General features: G+C 38.4%; 1 protein-coding gene across 1 annotated transcript in view; it reads right to left on the reverse strand.

Moving 5' to 3' along the window:
* The window catches only part of LOC135462877 (fasciclin-1-like), a 37615-nt gene that overhangs the window by 6013 nt on the left and 11309 nt on the right, over nt 1-20293 (reverse strand). The window contains exons 2-9 of the mRNA XM_064740174.1: nt 16647-16818; nt 14562-14668; nt 12685-12854; nt 8679-8850; nt 7564-7699; nt 5824-5968; nt 4128-4296; nt 1045-1177 (exon numbers count right to left, since the gene is read on the reverse strand). Of these exons, the coding sequence (XP_064596244.1) occupies nt 1045-1177; nt 4128-4296; nt 5824-5968; nt 7564-7699; nt 8679-8850; nt 12685-12854; nt 14562-14668; nt 16647-16818 (1204 nt within the window). The remainder of the gene's footprint in view (nt 1-1044; nt 1178-4127; nt 4297-5823; nt 5969-7563; nt 7700-8678; nt 8851-12684; nt 12855-14561; nt 14669-16646; nt 16819-20293) is intronic.

Genomic DNA, 20293 nt, shown 5'->3' on the forward strand with positions numbered 1-20293 from the left:
GGAAGTTACAACTTCCTCTTTTAAAGTCTTAGGTGTGACTAGACCCAGGACTGACGCTGGATCTACCGCTCCCAATGCGGACATTCGACCAACTGTGCTATCGGGGCCGGTTGGCAGCATTGGTCACGCTTGAATAAATTTGCACATACCATACATTTACCTTACCTTGACAACAGCCAATCAGGATTGATTCTGTATCCCTTTAAGTTATTTATTTTATATTGGTTTTTCTTTACAAGAAAAGCCATTATCGTATCAGGTACATTTTTGAGCCCATACTTTCCCACAAGTACAGGTATTTCAGAACAATTTGCATGACAGCCCTGACTTAGTACCACATCACGACAGTTCACCTCATGAAACAAATATTTAAACACACCAATCTCCCTAGTGACATTAAAGTACTGCTACACATGTGTAGCTTACACAAGATTTCAGACAGTGTACATCCTTCCCCATTATAACATGCCTCAACTACAATTTATTTATTTCACTGTCATTTAACTCAAGAATCACCAATGCTCTCGCTGTGCGTTCAAATCCAACTAATGTTGGCTTCCTCTCCGGCCGTGCTTGGGAAGTTCTTCCAGCAACATGGGCATGGCTGTGGGTTTCCCCTGGGCTCTGCTCGGTTTCCTCCCACCATAATGCTGGGTGCCGTCGTATAAGTGAAATATTCTTGAGTACGGCATAAAACACTAATCAAATAAATAAATAAATTTAACTCAAGAATTCTCCACTTCTTACATGACAGCAGTAAGGATTAAGGGAGAAGGAAACCTGAGAGCCTGGGTAAACTATACCAACCCTTGACAGCTAACTGTTCAGCCCCATGACTGAAACAGAGCTGGTCAGGGTTGCTTTGATTATAACAAAAAATTGAGCACAACACAGTCATAGTCCCAATCTTTTCCAAGTGAATCAGTTGTTCCATTACATACTTTTAAAACCTTTCGAGTCTGTATGTTTATCACACTCATTTTTATGACAGCCATTCTCCTACTTTGGCTTCAGAATTCAGTTTTGAAGGCAATATTTCCATACCATTAAATCTCTGATAGATAGACACACTCTGTCCCTGATACATGGTCCTTCTCGTCTCGCGTCCCTCGTACTGCTTGTTCACATCCATCACAACCAGGGCGTTCCCGACCTCTAGAATGTGGTAACGGATAACCTGAAACAACCCAACACATAAAACAAACAGTCAGGTATCACATATTTAATCAGTTACTTAATCAGGTAACCTGATTATAACCGGTAACAACACAGTTTTCAGTTTCTTAATCAGATAACCTGAAACAACACATACCTAATCAGTTACCCAATCAGACAACCTGAAACAACTTGCATTTATTCAGTTACTTAATCAGATAACCTGAAACAACTTGCATTTAATCAGTTACTTATTCAGACAACCTGAAACAACTTGCATTTAATCAGTTACTTAATCAGACAACCTGAAACAACTTGCCTTTAATCAGTTACTTAATCAGACAACCTGAAACAACTTGCCTTTAATCAGTTACTTAATCAGACAACCTGAAACAGCTTGTCTTTAATCAGTTACTTAATCAGACAACCTGAAACAACTTGCATTTAACCAGTTACTTAATCAAACAACCTGAAACAACTTGCCTTTAATCAGTTACTTAATCAGACAACCTGAAACAACTTGCCTTTAATCAGTTACTTAATCAGACAACTTGAAACAACTTGCCTTTAATCAGTTACTTAATTAGACAACCTGAAACAACTTGCATTTAATCAGTTACTTAATCAGACAACCTGAAACAACTTGCATTTAATCAGTTACTTAATCAAACAACTTGAAAGAACTCAAATTTAATCAGTTACTTAATCAGATAACCTGATTATAACCCGAAACAACACACATTTCGGTATCTTAATCATATAAGCTAAAACAACACATACTTAATCAGATAGTTAATCGAATAACCTGTCATAACAAAGAGTCAGTCACTTAGTTTGTTAAACAATGAATAATTTTATTGATTTATTTTGATTGTTATTTAAGCCTCAAGAATTCCTGACTTTAATACTTGTATCATCCTGAAATTTCCCACCTGAACAGACACAGTCTGCCTTAGTTTGAACCTTTCACTGATCTTTATGGAAATTAATATATGGAGAAATACATGTACAGCATGTGTGATAGCCGGCAAATGGTTACATGTGACCGCGGAAATATAGTCTCATGTCGATTTACTTAAGTTTTATTCTAACTGTTCATGTATATGCATAAAAAGTAGCAAATTACTTGTTCTCTAGCGAGAATGGCTCGTAAGAAGAATTAGACAAAAAAAGAAGAAAAAAAAAACACACACACACAAACAAACAAACAAACATGCAATGAGGGTAATGGCAACTTGTTCGACATTACTGCTCTAGATTTACTCAAAATCCTGGGTTGTCTTGGGTGATTTGAGGGAGTGAGTGAGTGCTTGGGGTTTGACGTCATACTTAACAATTTTTAAGTCATTTGATGGCGAGGGAGTGCATGTAATGTGCCTCCTTGATGCAGGACAGATTTCCAGCACTCTTTTATCTAGTGCTGCTTCACTGAAACGACTTACCGAAGGCAAGTAAGCCGCCTCACCTGAGCCATTATACTGAAACGAGTCAACCAGTCACTGCACTATCTTCCTTAAGCTGAACGCCAAACGAGGAAGTTACAACTTCCTCTTTAAAAGGCCTTAAGTGTTACCTGGCCAGGATTGAGCCTGGGTCTCTCACCCCTGAAGTGGACACTCTACAAAATGAGCTATTGGGGACGGTTCTTAAGGTGATTTGAGGATTTGTTTGGACAACCATACACCAAACCTAATCTTTCAAGACATTTACTTGCCTATATAAATGCACTTTTGGAACAAATTCAGATCACATTTTGCCGAACTTCTTCCAGTGATATCATTTTTGATTCAGATTTAATACCATGCACTCAAAAATATTTTGTTGATGGTGTCACACTAACTATCACCAATAAGCTGGACAGAATGCTCAGTAATTTCATGTAGGCTCATTTGATCATGTTTATAGTGTTGGCTTACAATACCATCATGCCAAAGACACTAGACATAACATTCCACCCAGATATAAAATGGAAAATTTTCAGTAACTTATCAAAAGGTTCAGTGGTTTGTGCTCGTCACGATGTCTCTCAGATACTGCAGATGTGGCATTAATTCAGCCATATTCAACCATTCATTGATTCATTGATTCACTGAGTGGTTTATTTCACTGTTGTAGAAGTTCTCTTCATCAACAGGCGAGTTTCGAGTTTGAATTCTTTTATCACCAAAGGTAAAAACAAGTTCTACTGTATCATGTCATCTGTCAAAACTTATATCCTCTCTGGCCATAAGTGGGAAGGTGTGGCAGCAACCTGCGGATGGTAGTGGGTTTCCCCCGGGCTCTGCATGGTTTCCTCCCACTATAATGCTGGCCCCCATCACATAAGTGGAATATTCTTGAGTACAGCATAAAACACCAATCAAATAAATAAATAAACAAATAAAAAAACAAATAAATCAAAACTGTTATTTGTGGGTTCACATTTACTATAACATGGGAATCTGATAAAAGTTTTGCACAAATTTTTTTACAGCAGCCAAATAATGGGAAAAAATGGAGGACCAATCCCCAGGACCATGAAGTGATCTTGCACATAAGTCAAATTTTGTTACGTTCCTGTCCCTTATTTTAGCTGAAATCTGTTGTACAATAACTTACCCACAATTCACATTATCAAGCAATACCTTGACCTTCTTAACAGATCAGAAATAAGTTTTTAAATTTTTTTAAATTTTGAGATTTTGACTTAAGTCTAAGATTGCTTAGTGATCCCGGGGCCAGATCATTTGTGAACTTTATAAAGCAAAGAGGTGTCATATGTGACTCTGGATCAAGGTGAGACAAGTCAGCGGGAAATTGATGCCATCAAAGGTTGCCTAACATTGTCACATGTGTCACATAATACAGGAAGATTGTTTTTATCTTCAACGACAAAAGAGTTCAAACGTGAAACCCACCGATTCTTCAGTATAGTAAAAAAATAGCATTAAAAGTTGGACTGGGTTGTTACAGGATCGCTATATAACACGTACCATGTCTGTGAGAGTCCTGTTGCCCACAAAGTCGACCCCAGGGAGACTGTTTATATTGGCCATGGCTTCGTTGGTGGGTACAAAGAGGGTGACCTGCTGACTGCCCATCTGGTCCCTAAGGGTGTTCTGAATCTCTGCAGAGGCTTGACGAAGTACGGCGGCAAAGGAACTGCAATCAGCAGCAAAGCCAAAGGCCTTGATTATTACACTGAGAGGTGACTCAAAAGGATACTTGAACTTTTCTTTTTTTTCTTCACTTTTCTCCCATTTTTTCATATATTTACTTTATTTATTTATTGATTTGAATTGTGTTTTACGCCGTACTCAAGAATATTTCACTTATACGACAATGGCCAGCATTGTGGAGGGTGGAAACCGGGCAGAGCCCGGGGGAAACCCACGACCATCTACAAGTTGCTGCAGGACCTTCCCACGTACGGCCGGAAAGGAAGCCAGCATGAGCTGGGCTTGAACTCACTGGGACCGCATTGGTGAGAGGCTCCATAGTAACTTTTCATGTATGGTATCATTTAAACTCTGCGAATGAAAGAAATCTGCATGAAAACCAATTGCTTCCTTGTTAAAACAAATATAACAGCGTGGGAGCCCAATCTTTGTGAGCAATTAAAGCAATAATACATATACTGACCTGACTATTTATTTTTTTTTTGGATTAATTTTTTTCGTTCTCATGTTTAAAAAATAATTATGGGCCGGAAGACCAGTGCCAACAACAATATATTTATGTACATCCCCTTAGTGTACATGCCTTATTGAATACTGTAGCAAAACTATTACTGGCCGAATGATAATAATAACAGCAATATTTACCTCCCCTTACATGCTTCAATATTGAACAACAAAACTATTTTGAGTCTGCTTAACAACACAAGGATTTACCTCCCCTTAAATGCTTTATTTATTTATTCGATTGGTGTTTCACCACCACACTCAACTATATTTCACTTATAAAACAGCCGCCGGCACTATGGTGGGAGGAAACCCGGCAGAGCCCAGGGAAATTCACAACCATCTGCAGCTTGATGGCAGATCTTTCCACCATGCTGGCCGGAGAGGAAGCCAGTATGAGCTGGACTTGAACTCACAGCGACTGCATTAGTGAAAGGCACCTGGGTCAATGTGCCATGTTGGTGTGCTATCCCCCTCAGCCAAGGAGAAGCCAAGTTAAAATCTGTTAGCATAATGTAATAGAGTACAATTTAATGACATTACTGTATTACTGTAATGTTATAATGCAATGTACATTCAGTTAGTACAATTTAATTACACAATATAGTTTCTGTTACTATAATGTAATAACGTAATTTATCCCATAATTTACTGGCAGCCAGCATTATGGTAGGAGGACACCCAGCAAGCCTAAAACAAACCCACGACCATCGCTGGCAGACCTTCCCAGGTATGGCTGGTACATTAAGAAGAGGATACCATTGTATTGGTAAACCCCAGAGCATTGTAGGTTTTGACCTGAGCTGACACAACATTGAATTTTAAGCAAACTAGGCACAAAAATGATTCACTGCAAGTGTTGGGGCACAACTTATCATAGTTTTTCTACTACATATACATGTATGGCAAATTATTCAGGAAGAAGTATACCCCAGGGCACAGCAGGTCTTCGAAAATGTACGCAATGTTGAATTTCAAGCAAGTAGAATAAAAACTGATGGCCCACCTCACAGTACTGTCTGATTCCACCTGCTGTAGGGCCGAGTTGTACCTGTACCCCAGGATGCTGTCCACAACATGCAGAACCCCATTGGCCACTGTGATGTTCCCAAACGTGATCTCTGCATTCACACCCTCTGACATCACATAGACTGTAAAGACATCACATAGATCGTAAAGACATCGCATAGACTATAAAGACATCATATAGACTGTAAAGATATCACACAGACTATAAAAACATCACAGACATGTAAAGATATCATAACATGGACAATTACCATAGCATTCACACCCTCTGACATCACACAGACTGTAAAGAGATCACATAGACTGTAAAGAGATCACATAGATTGTAAAGACATTATTACATGGACGGTTAACATAGCGTTCACGCAATCTGACATCACATAGACTGTAAAGACATTACCCAGACTGTAAAGAACTCATAACATGGATGGTTAACACGGTGTTCACACCCTCTGACATTACAAAGACTGTACAGACATCACACAGACTATAAAGACATCACAGACTTTAAGACATCACAGACTGTATAGACATCACACAGACTACAAAGACATCACAGAGGGGAAGACATCATAACATGGATGGTTAACATAGCGTTCATACCCTCTGACATCACATTGTGTGAAGACTGTAAAGAAATCACATGGACTATAAAGACATCACATAGACTGTAAAGACATCGCAACATGGTCAGTTAACGTACCGTAATTAATAAAGAATATGACGACATTGGAACAAAATAACAAGGACTATAAATACATTGGGACATCATACCAAGGACTATAAAGGTATACAGGCCTAATAATGAGGACTGTGAAGACATGCATGAAAATGTAGGGACATAAAATTGGTGGAAAAGACAGTGGGACAAAATAATAAGAACTCTAACGACATTGGGACAAAACAAGGACTGCAAAGACATTTCAACATAATATCAAGGATTGTAAAGAAATAGAGACATAATAATGAAGAGTGTAAAGACAAAGGGGCATAATAATAAGGACTGTTAAGACATAGAGACATAATAATAAAGACAGAGGGTCATAATATCAAGGATTATGAAGAACTGAAGAAACAGAGACATAATAATGAAGAGTGTTAAGACAAAGGGACATAATAATGACTGTTAAGAAATGGAGACATAATAATAAAGACATAGGGTCATAATATCAAGGATTATAAAGAAATGAAGAAATATAGACATAATAGTGAAGACTGTAAAGACATAGAGGCATAATAATAATGATTAAAGGCATAGGGTCATAATATCAAGGATTATAAAGAAATACAGACATAATAATGAGGACTGTAAAGACATGGTGACATAACAATAAGGACTATTAAGAAATACAGACATAATAATAAAGACTGTAAAGACACTGGGGCATATCAAGGACTGAAAAGACAATGGAACATAACACCAAGGCCTATAAACGCTGGGACATAATAATAAAGAAAACCAAAGTCACCACGAAATACATCATGTCCATGTCTGTAATGAGAGGAATGTGGCAAATATGCAAGTCATATCTCAAGAAGTCCATTAAAAACAGTTGACAAATTCACATAGTGATAGATTTCTAAATGTCTACATTTGACAATCTTTGACAAATTGTTGACAATGGCTCCGCTCCCAGTCTATCACTTGGTCACTAGATTTTTACAACATATGGAGATTTTGCCATACTAGTTGAAACTGAAATCTATGGGAACCCACCTCTTTCTGGGAAGTTATCTGTCTTAATTTTCCTGAAGGTAATTTTCTCGTTAGGCAGCTCAGTCTGGAACTCTTGTCTGTGCACCACCCAGGATGTGTGAATCGCCTGTTTGAGGATGTAGTGACGCTTGATGACCTTAAATGGAACAAAAGTAAAAAATTATAATATCCTCTCATTTTAACTGCAAGGCGAAATAATTTATAACACTAATCCAGGAAATGGATTAAAATTAAAACAGAAAAAAAATCCACCCAAAGTTTTCATTTTGTCTAATCCTGATGTTCTCTTTAATACCTGACTATTTTCCAAAGCTTTTGAATCAAGTAATTATGTCGGAGGCAAGAAATATCATTGAGACTGTCCCCTTGTCCACGAAAAAAATTTCAGTTTATTTTTACACATCCAACTCTCCAAATTCTGTATTTGTGAAAGATATGGATGTATCTCCCTTGGCAAGAATTTACCTTCCTTGATGGCAGATATCAGTTCAATTACCCAATGCTGTTAGCATTTACAAGTAACAATGTGAAGGTATTTAAGCAACAAGAGTGATTACTTGTAACTTTTTAATCATTGAAATTTGTTTTTGAGCACTGAAAAACGGACAAAGTAAATGGCAACATTTTCCACTGACTCGTATATGAATCACTCTAATTCTTCTAACTGATTGGATATCTGGCCTGCTCTATTTTGGTAATATAAATGTATTTGAATATCAGGAATATTCAGTTCGTTTTGCACATGGTGAGTAAATCTAATTAACGACATATTCATATCTTTATTCTTCCAAGAAAAAAAAACTGGGAGAAAAATGCAAATATTTGCTTTGAGCACTAATAATATGCGTCCGAAAAATTAAGAGAATTACTTGGTAGGGTAAGGCGGAATGAAGGATAGATACGTGTTGTTCGTCAAGGGAGCTAAATACCTGCCAAGGGAAGCAACCTATGCTTTCCTCAAAATACAGAATAGAGCTTACAGAGTTAAGTTCTTCAGGAGCAGTAGATTGACACTTACTATAATTTTCCATTTTTAAAAGCACTACAGCAAAGTACAATCTTAATCATTATTTCATTAAATCTGGAGAAAAAAAAAACTTGTTTATGTCTCCAACCTGATTTAATTTCACAGCATCTGCCCTCAGTTCTGAAAGTTTACTCGCTGGAACTTTTGCCATGGCTTCGTCCGATGGAACAAAGAGCGTCATTTTCTCAGCGGTCTTGAAAACTGGAATGGTGTCGTAGTCGGTTTCGGGGAGGTAAAACAACAGGTCATTGAAAAACCGCCTGAAAACGAAAGTGTTAAAACGAAAGCGTTAAGGGGTTAATCAAGTACAAGCACGTGACATGTTTTTTCACCTACATATATTCTTCACATCATCATAATACAGTTGCAATTTTGCTCAAGAAGAGTTAAGCCATAATAATCATTCATTATTTCTGCATAGACTTATCTTCTGCCAGGTCTGCTACCGAAACTGCATAGGCCTATTATTTCACCATAAACACAGACTGGGCCAAAATCGCATAATGACAGGAAGAATTCCTGCTGTTCCCCCCCACCCCCCCCCCCATTTTTGCTTTCTATTTCGTCCCAGGAAATGGCAAAACTGTACACCAATAGCTACATGTAGGGCCTATCTCTTCACGAATCAGTAGGCTATTTCAAGTAAAGGACAGGGCTAATGAATTTAGACTGGGTTTCAGTTGTTTCTCGATGGCTTTTTCATGAACATTACTTAAATCAGTTTTAATATAGCCGATTATTTTAATTATTCCTAAAACGAAAGCGACGCATGTGGTGCATATCGACAACAACAACATCACTATTCTGTCAGCATGGAGGCACTTTCTTCTTATATAATGCTGCTCTGTGTTGTAGCTATTTGCCAAAACATACATGTATCGGTCACATAAAAGACTTGTTCCCAACACTTACATCATTCATCGGCTGTATTCTAGGTGGGGGTAGTGTTGTTAACATGTTAACCTGCATAAGTCAACATCTTGCCCTGGATGGACTCCTCTATAAGCATTTAGGCTTATTGACATACATGGGGTCCAAACACTGGGACAGACAGCATTTCACTTCCTGGCTGTTTACATCCACATTATAAATCGTTTGGTGTATGGCACGGTACTTTATGCTGGGCTGTATTTCATTGGTGCACATCAAACCTAGCTTGTAGCTCAAACCTAGTTGTAGACTTTGGTCTCAGGTCTTCCCACTAGCAAGTGCACTTGGTGGACATCTTACGAACTGAAGTGACAAACCCATTTCCAGAGGGTTTGAAATTTGTGATTTATTAGTGGTGGGGTGGTAAGCGTGGTTTTTAGAGTTTGATTTTTTGGTACTCGAACGTATAAAAGGAAATGTTATGTAATATAACGGTTTTTATATATATTATCCCCCATCTTTTGGACATTTCACTTCCGCTTCGCTCTATCATTTCATATTTGTTCATCTGATCATGAGTTACATGTACCCTATATCCTTAAAACAAATCGTGGGGAAAATCGTAATTTAAAAACAAAACATCGCAGTAAAGTGACTATAACCCTGTCTCACAGTGATTGAGAAATAGTAGCCCGTATATTGAGCAATGTAAACCATATAGAGTTTCCGCTAGCAAAAATAATCAGCTATCATAAAACACTACAATGTACACGACTGTAGCTGTATGCACAGATTGGTTACACGTAATGAGCAAGGTCATGAGATGTGAATTTATGCAGGTTGATATAAATAACAATTAATCTACTATTTTAAGTAGACACCCAACAATTTATTGATTTATTTATTTGATTGGAGTTTTACGTCGTACTCAAGAATATTTCACTTATACGAAGGCGGCCAGCATTATGGTGGGAGGAAACCCTGGGTACAGCCCGGCGGAAACCCACAACCATCTGCAGGTTGCTAGCAGACCCTCTCACTTAATTATGGAAGGAGAGGAAGCCAGCATGACATCCCACAATGGATGTACTTGTAAATATATAAGTAAATGTTTGATATAAGGGACGCATACATAATTAAGCAAATAGCTGCATCACAGCTCGACCTTATTGCCTACGTGTGTGTGCCGAATAATGGTGAGCTATTATTTACATTGTTGCTGCACTGCGTATATGCACCACATGCGTCACTTCCGTTTTAGAGTTAATTAATTAATCCCATATATCAAAAACTGATTTACATGAGCGCGAGTCTTACGTTCATGAAAAAGCATCTAGAAAAAAACTGAAACCCAGTCGAAATGTGTTGGTCTTGGTCCTAATGAAAGTTGCCTGGGACGTAAACCCAAGTGGTTTCCAAATGTGTACTTATAGCAAAGTTATTATCACATGATATTAAAGAATGGTTTTAATCAATGTACATGATAATGTCAGGAGAAATTTCACATGAGCTGTACACATTTAATGGGCACAACTGGTCAGTAGGTTTATCAAGTGGTGTTAAAGATCATGTCAAAACTTCAATCACCAGAAAAAAATGTACATCTCAGAGCTGATAAGCAAATCCTTAGGAAGGCATTCAGAGAAAACCCGTAGCTCACCTGACTGCGCAGGTTGTAAAACTGTATAATGTTCAAGTCATGTGATACATTCAAACTCTGACCTCTAAACCAAATGAAAGCAGAATGATTGTCACTGTCATACAGAGATATTAATGTCTAATTATACAGAGCTAAGATCTTTCCATTAAATCAACGAGAAAGGTCAAACTGATCATACTGTCACAACTATCACTGTTTATCGTATGTGTAAGGATTGCAGAGCAGTGACTTCATATGTCATGGGTCCTCAAGCAACCTGCAGATGGTCATGGGTTTCCCTCGGGGCTCTGCCCTGTTTCCACCCACCATAATGCTGGCCACTGTCGTATAAGTGAAATATTCTTGAGCATGGCGTAAAACACCAATTAAATAAATAAAATAAATATCATATTTTTGTGGAGTTGTAAATCATTGTGGTCGTAAAAGACATTGTGTAGGGAGTGAGAGCACCACTGCTGTCTTTAAAATCTGAGGTTCTGTCGAGGTTCTGTCGAGGTTCTGGGGGGGTGTAATTTGTTACTATTTATGCAGTGGCATGAACAGTTAGAAAAAAACCTGACTGAGGTAAACTGACAAGAGATCGGATTTCATTGGTTACGTGTGACCATTTGCCATCTATCACAATGTCGTCGCTGCTCTGGCTTTACTCTCTATGCTGTACGACTATCACAATGCCGTCGCTGCTCTGGATTTACTCTCTATGCTGTACATCTATCACACTGACATCACTGCTCTGGTTTTACTATCTGTGCTGTATGCCTGTCACACTGTCGCCACTACTCTGGCTTTACTCTCGATGCTGTATGACTATCACACTGTCGCCACTACTCTGGCTTTACTCTCTATGCTGTACGACTATCACAATGTCGCCACTACTCTGGCTTTACTCTCTATGCTGTATGACTATCACAATGTCGCCACTACTCTGGTTTTACTCTCCATGATGTATGTCTGTCACACTGTCGCCACTACTCTGGTTTTACTCTCCATGATGTATGACTATCACACTGTCGCCACTACTCTGGTTTTACTCTCCACGCTGTATGACTATCACAATGTCGCCACTACTCTGGTTTTACTCTCTATGCTGTATGACTATCACAATGTCACCACTACTCTGGTTTTACTCTCTATGCTGTATGACTATCACAATGTCGCCACTACTCTGGTTTTACTCTCTATGCTGTATGACTATCACAATGTCACCACTACTCTGGATTTACTCTCTATGCTGTATGACTATCACACCGTCGCCACTACTCTGGTTTTACTCTCTATGCTGTATGACTATCACACTGTCGCCACTACTCTGGATTTACTCTCTATGCTGTATGACTATCACACTGTCGCCACTACTCTGGTTTTACTCTCTATGCTGTACGCCTGTCACACTGTCGCCACTACTCTGGATTTACTCTCTATGCTGTATGACTATCACACCGTCGCCACTACTCTGGTTTTACTCTCTATGCTGTATGGCTACCACACTGTCGCCACTACTCTGGCTTTACTCTCCATGATGTATGTCTTTAATTTTTACGAAGTAAACTGTAGAGCATCTTACGTGATTCTGAGTGAGGGCAGATCAGGGTTTTGAAGATAACTGTACATGAACTTGTTGCTGACTGGTTCCGGAATGTAATTGATTATATGCAAGATCCCGTTGGAGCAGTGAATATCACCATTAACAATTCGGGCCCCGTTAACATAATACTGATATACTCCAGCCTGGCCCTGAAAATATATAAACAGCAAGATAAGATCTAATATCACCAAACACACACTTACTAGAATACTGTTGAGCTGGTCTAATACTAGCTTCATTTAGCCTGACCAACAGTCTTGGTACAAATTTTAGCTGAATAATTTGTAGAGTGCAGTTGAAAAGAAATTAATGCAATGATCTGATCAAAAGACAACTACATGTAGGTCATGAACAAAATTGTCATGAAGGTCATGTGTGCTGCTTAATGCAGACTTGGTACTACACCTAGACCAAAAGTCATAAATGATACACATTTTGGCTGGATGATTTTTTTTAGAGTGCAGTTGAAATAAAAACATAAATACATGTACAAGTGGGTCCCAAACAAAACTGCCATGAAGGCACTTGTCTTGTTTGCATGCAAATTATTTTCATGAGGTACTTACTGAACAATACTTTGATGGATGTTCATAAGGGAGAGATGAACAACTTAGAAGACAAAGATGCCTATGTATATATTTATTTATTTGATTGGTGTTTTACGCCGTACTCAAGAATATTTCACTTATACGATGGCGGTCAGAATTATGGTGGGTGGTAACCGGGAAGAACCTGGGGGAAACCCATGGCCATCTGCAGGTTGCTGACAGACCTTCCCATGTATGGCCGGAGAGGGAGCCAGCATGAGCTGGACTTGAACTCACAGTGACCGCATTGGTAAGAGACGCCTGGGTCATTACGTTGTGCTAGAGCCCTAACCAACTGGACCACGGAGACCCCACCAATGTATATAACATTTCAAAAAGAGTACGAGTCAAGATGAAATTTACACAGATTTATGACAATGGTCATTGTTTTCATTATATTTAGGAAATTTTCTACGATACTGTCATGTATTTCACCCAAAAAGTAGATGTAAAAATGTGCTTTCAGGACCATATAAAGGCCTTGAAATGATACCATTGAGTGAGACAGTGCCTGGGGTTTAAAATCATCCTTAACAATTTTTTTAGTCATATGACGACGAAGGAATCCTTAGAGTGCGTGTAATGCGCCTCCTTGTTGCAGGACGGATTTTCAGTGCTCTTTTATCTAGTGCTGCTTCACTGAGACGACTTACCGAAGGTAAGTAAGTTGCCCAGCCTGAGCCATTGTACTGATCAGTACAGTACTGGGTCAACCAGTCGTTGCACTATCCCCTTCATGCTGAACGCCAAGCAAGGAAAATACAGCTTCCTCTTTTAAAGTCTTAGGTGTGACTCAACCCAGACTCAACTTTAGGTGAAATACACTATGTCCTCAGGCTTTAAAATACTTAGATAATGCTAAACAACTGCGAAGAAAAACGTCAATGAGAGCAGAATTGACATGGCATATTTTTTGTTTCTCTCTGTACCCTCTCATCTTGTTAACCTTTTTCATCTCTTGTATGCACATATAGGCCTACATCATATGTATACCGTTGTAAAAGAAATGTTTCTTTTTGTACAGAGGTCTGCCAGCAACCTGTGGATGGTCGTGGGTTTTCCCGGGCTCAGCCAAATTTCCTCACAATTTTATGCTGGGTGCTGTCGTATAAGTGAAATATTCTTGACTATGGTGTAAAACACCAATGAAACAAATAAATTTTGTGCAGTGTATTTCTCTACACCCCTTATTTCTCCCAGAATGCTTTAAAATATTGGTTGCAGAACCGATTGAAAAGGTTGACGATTCAAACATGCTGATGGACTTACCCCTACAGATGGCTTGACAGCTATGAACAGCTTCTCCTGGTTGCCACCATGGCTTCTCTGTACAGAGTCATCCTGCATGCTGTTTGTCTGGAGCGTTGTGCCAAAAACTGGGCAAAACAAATGACATTAATTTACCCTTTTGTTCACAGTCCGCACAAATTTATTGTTTTTTGTTCACAGTCCACATTAATTTACAGTTTTGTTCACAATCCACTTTAGTTGACTGTTTTTGTTCACAGTCCGCATTCATTTGCTGTTTTTTTGTTCACAGTCCACACTAATTTACTGTTTTCTCCACAATCCACACTAGTTTACTGTTTTTGTTCACAGTCTACATTAATTTAATGTTTTTTGTTCATAGTTCACATTGCTGTTTTTTATTCTGGTTTCAATTAATGCTCCAAGAATAGATTTATCCAATTATATCCATTCTCTAGCTTGTTCATATTGGATGATCGACCAGAGATTTCACGTTCACCATGATTTTCATGTTCACTTTGACCATGATCACTTGGACACTGCCAGGTGATTTTATGATCACTTTGGACAGCAAGCTGCAAAGTGCTTTCCTGATCACCTTGGGCATACTGCAACTGTGTAGACCTTTCCTGATCACTGTAAGCAGCTGTTACACGCCTTATCCCAATCACTTTGGACAACTGTCAAAAGGTTTGTTTACTTTGGACAACTGTGTAGATCTTTCCTAATTACTTTGGACAGCTGGTAAGCACTTTACCTGGACCACTGTGGACAGCTGTCAAAAGGTTTGACAAATCAGTCTGGTCAACTGTCAAAATGTTTGATGAATCAGTGAGGACAATTGTCAAAAGGTTTGATGATCAGTGTGGACAACTGTCAAAAGGTTTGATGATCAGTGTGGACAATTATCAAAAGGTTTGATGATCAGTGTGGACAATTGTCAAAAGGTTTCATGATTAGTGTGGACAACTGTAAAAAGGTTTGATGATCAGTTTGGACAAGTAAGTGGAGCTTTTCTGATCTCTTTGGTCAAATGTCAAGACGACCCATTGTCAATGTTAGACACCAAACTAGATCAAGAGCTTCTGTGATCATTTTGGACACTGTCAAATGTCTTCTTGTCACTTTGGAGAACAGTCATTTATGTGATTATGTCATTAGACAACAATCGAAGGCCTTATTAATCACTTTCTATGCCATTAGGCTGTTTCATGAAGACTTAAGTCAATATCTGAGAGTTTTTGTGATCATTGTAGACAATTCTGGACAACTGCCAGGTGCTGGGAAATTCATAATCAACTGGACAACTGTAAAGGTCTTTCATGATCACCTTGTATACCACCATCAGCTTCCAATAAAAGTTGCAATCAAAGCACAACTGATTAACCAATTTGATGAACAACAACTTATAAACTACATGTAATATGTTACATGATTTGGACTCTAATAAATTTGAATGGAACATTCCTTGCTTCATTCCATCCAAACTGACACCATCCATTTGCATCAATCTGTCTTCATTTATAACTGTACATCATTTCTTAAGTTTTTGGATGTCGGTGTTGAATTTTGTTTTGGAAATTAGAAATCTTCCTGTCAGTGACTGGGAACATCCATTCTGGTGTACAAATATCTCCTTATGATTGCTGGGTCCTAGGGTGTTCACTGTGATGATACAAATACCTCGTTCACAAATGTACACCAAATGTGATAAGTGTAGATTAATTTTATGTGCAGTACATGACCATTTAACCCATGATTTCACTTTTACTACAAATACGTCTATATAAGACACAGGTTCACTGTGATGTCTTATATGTATATACAAGGTTTTATTGTCATAATCCTTTGACAGAATCAAAATGAAAGTTCCCATAAGTTTGCTCTGCAGGAACCCATCAAGATCTAGGTAAACTCTAGTACCTCAAAGTATGCAGTTATTTCAAGTGAAGGGGTTTAATACGTGGTAAGCATATGTAAAACTAAACAGCTTTGGGGATTCCCATAAATTTGTTCTTACGGGAAAGAACAAGAATCAGATACCTGGATTCCCATTAAATCATGTAAATCATTAAAATTAAAATTAAATCATGTATGCGGTCTTACTTGCTAGAGACCACACGTAGTTGGCAATTTCTGTTCGGAGCATACGTTCAAATCGCAATCGTTTCTCGGCGCTCATCTGCTGGAACGCTGTGTTGTTTGGTGCAAAAACAGTGTAACGATTGTTACCCTGGAAGTTAGGCTCCAGCTGGGCACGTGTCAGCCATGATCTGTACTGTGAACAGAAAATGAAACACAAACATTCAGAAATAATCCTGACACTAATGTGAATTGAAAATGAAAATTCACAAATTGTTCTTTCATGTACTGTGAAAAGAAATTGAAAATAAAAAACGAATTTTATTCACAAGTTATTCTGCCATAAATTGTCAACAGAATTTGAAAAAGGAAAGTCACAAACAGTCCTGAATGAAAACAGAAAAAATAAAACTTTGAAATTCCAATGGATGACTTGATGACTTTATTTACTTGATTGGTGTTTCATGCTGTACTCAAGAATATTTCACTTTTACAGTGCCGCCCAGCACTATGGTAGGAGGAAAACGGACAGAGCCCGGGGGAAACCCACGACCATCTACAGGTTGCAGGCAGACCTTCCCACTTACAGCCAGATAGGAAGCCTGGATAAGCTAGACTTGAAATCACAGCTACTGCATTGGTGAGAGGCTTCTGGGCGATTACGCTGTGCTAGCGAGCTAACCAATTGAGCCAAAACCACAAGTTTGAATCAGATGTAAATGTGGTGATACTGCTATGACTTAGGTGTCAAGGCTTGTGATAAGTATCTACCACGAGTAAACCTGCCACAGTATATGAAAAAAAATATATATTATTGCAAATTGTGTAAATAGCAATCAAAGAAATCAAAAAAATAATTATTCTGAAGTGCAAATTCCTCCGATTTTCACGCTTACTTCGGGAAAATGTTTTGGATTTTCTTGCTAATCACTTTAATTAGGAAAGTATAATGCCATATCCCAAAATTTAATGGTCAATGACCAGGTAACAAGGTGGTGGATCTATATGTAATACAAGTGAAGAAACCTGCCCTAGAATATACACAACCATTGAAGTATAATTAGGCGATGAACCTTGTCCCTGTGTTTAATTTGCTATGCTGGTGGAAATCTCACTACAGTTTGAGTCAACTTAATCAATAATCATTGATAACTGAAAAAAGTATAGACTCTGACTGCAGCGCTATAGGGCAAGACTGACTTGGTCTGAGGTGTGAGACATGACTTTTTTTTATTTGCGTGACTCCTTTTTTTACGTTGAACTCAAGATTATTTCGTTTGTACAATTTACATAAACCCAGAAAAACCTACAACCATATGCAAGATCACTACAAGCAGACCAAAATGTATTCATGTGTATAAGAGAACAAGTTGTATTCATGTACATGTAAGAGGACATAAACAAGTGTACACTATCTAACACCACATGGCTGGGAAAGCTCTAGCATTGAGCTTCAAGTGCCATATAAGAGACTCCTAAATCAGCCAACAGTATGGTCAGTGACTGGAGGTACCTTGCACATCAGCTATCAGTCTGACAGTCACAGAAAGTAAAATCAAGCCACAGTTACATGCAGTGGACAGGTATAGCACAAGAGAATGTTAAGAATTTTAGACCAGGTCAGTCTCCACATAAGGCATGAAGTTGTTTGTCCAGGGTAGTACTCATCCGATTTTCATTTTCTTTCCTCATACATTTGTATTTCATTTCAATAACATCTGCCACAAATGGAATTCAACAAATGGGTACGGTAATGTATTTATTTATTTGATTGGTGTTTTACGCCGTACTCAAGAATATTTCACTGATACGACGGCAGCCAGCACTATGGTGGGTGGAAACCGGGCTTAGCCCGGGGGAAACCCACGACAATCCGCAGGTTGCTGACAAACCTTCCCACGTACGGCCGGAGAGGAAGCCAGCATGAGCTGGTCTTGAACTCACAGCGACCGCATTGGTGAGAGGCTCCTGGGTCATTACGCTGCGCTAGCGCGCTAACCGACTGAGCCACGCAGGCCCCATGGGGAATGTAAATCTGAATTATTTTATTAATTTACTGGAAAGTTAATCTGAAGGATTACAAAAAATCCTCTGAACAAGAAGCATAGGAATAACTTTTCCATTTGACAGTCCCCAGTCATGTCTGCATTCATTTATCTATTTGATTGGAGTATCTACTGAAAATTTAACTCAAGAATATTTCACTTATAAAACAGCGGCCAGCTGTATTGTGGAGGGAAACTGAACCAAACTAATCAAACCCACGACCAACTGCAGGTTACTGGCAGACTTTCCCATATAAGACAGCATGTCTAGAGCGCATTGTTCAGGAAACAAAATAAGACATAAAATGAGCCAGCCCACCTATGAATTTTTTACCTATAAGACAGCTGCCAGCATTATTGTGTGACAAAACCAAGCTAATCAAACCCATGACCAACTGCAGGTTGCTGACAGACCTTCTCACCTAAGATAGCATGTCTAGAACGCATTGTTGAGAAAACAAAATAAGGCGTAACATTAGCCAGCCCACCTAAGAATTTTTTACCTATAAAGACAGCTGCCAGCATTATTGTGTGAGTAACCCGAGGTAATCAAATCCACAACAAACTGCAGGTTGCTGCCAGGCTTTCACACCTGAGACAACATGTCTAGAACGCATTGTTGAGAAAACAAAATAAGGCGTAACATTAGCCAACCCACCTAAGAATTTTTTACCTATAAAGACAGCTGCCAGCATTATTGTGTGAGTAACCCGAGGTAATCAAATCCACAACAAACTGCAGGTTGCTGCCAGGCTTTCACACCTGAGACAACATGTCTAGAACGCATTGTTGAGAAAACAAAATAAGGCGTAACATTAGCCAACCCACCTAAGAATTTTTTACCTATAAAACAGCTGACAGCATTATTGTGTGAGAAAACCAAGCTAATCAAATCCACAACAAACTGCAGGTTACTGGCAGACTTTCCCACATAAAAACCAGAAGGCATTGTTCAGAAAACAAAATAAAGCATAACATTAGCCAACCCACTTACCCATCATTTTACAAATTCAGCGCATTATATAAAGACAGATTTTTCTGTGATTTTTCTTTGTGCAATACAAATGTATGTGCATTCAGTGTTGTAAATAACTCACTAAGCAGGTGCCCTAAATGACATAAAATATCCTCCATGACTAACTTGACCATTTTTCTGAATTCTGAGACTTCTCTTAATTTTAGAAAGGCTTTTTGAGGTTTGCTTGGGACATGGGATGATATTCTATTGAAAATTTGTCTTCTTCGGCACCGAAAACAGTATTTTTTAACATTTTCGTGCCTTTAAAAATGCACTTATGTGTGCCAAATTTTAGGTCAGTTAAGGTATATCTGTGTGACACACATGACGGTTGTTTGCACATTTATATATAACCTAAATTATAATCTTATCTTTTTTATCTGATTCATGTTTAATGAGGTACATCAATAAAGACATCTGTTTCCTTGTTGAATTAATACTTCATTCCCTTTCTAAATAAAGTCTCAGTTTGTTATGAAGCATCAACTATCAATATCACAAATTCACAGCCATCTTGAAACTAAAAACACCTGTGAAAACTTACAATCCCTGAATTGACACATGCAGTTTTCTTTTTGTGTTATGCAAAAAAAAAAAGTAAAAATACA

The sequence above is a fragment of the Liolophura sinensis genome, chromosome 2, assembly GCF_032854445.1.
Source record: "Liolophura sinensis isolate JHLJ2023 chromosome 2, CUHK_Ljap_v2, whole genome shotgun sequence".
In the NCBI taxonomy this organism is placed as follows: Eukaryota; Metazoa; Mollusca; class Polyplacophora; order Chitonida; family Chitonidae; genus Liolophura; species Liolophura sinensis.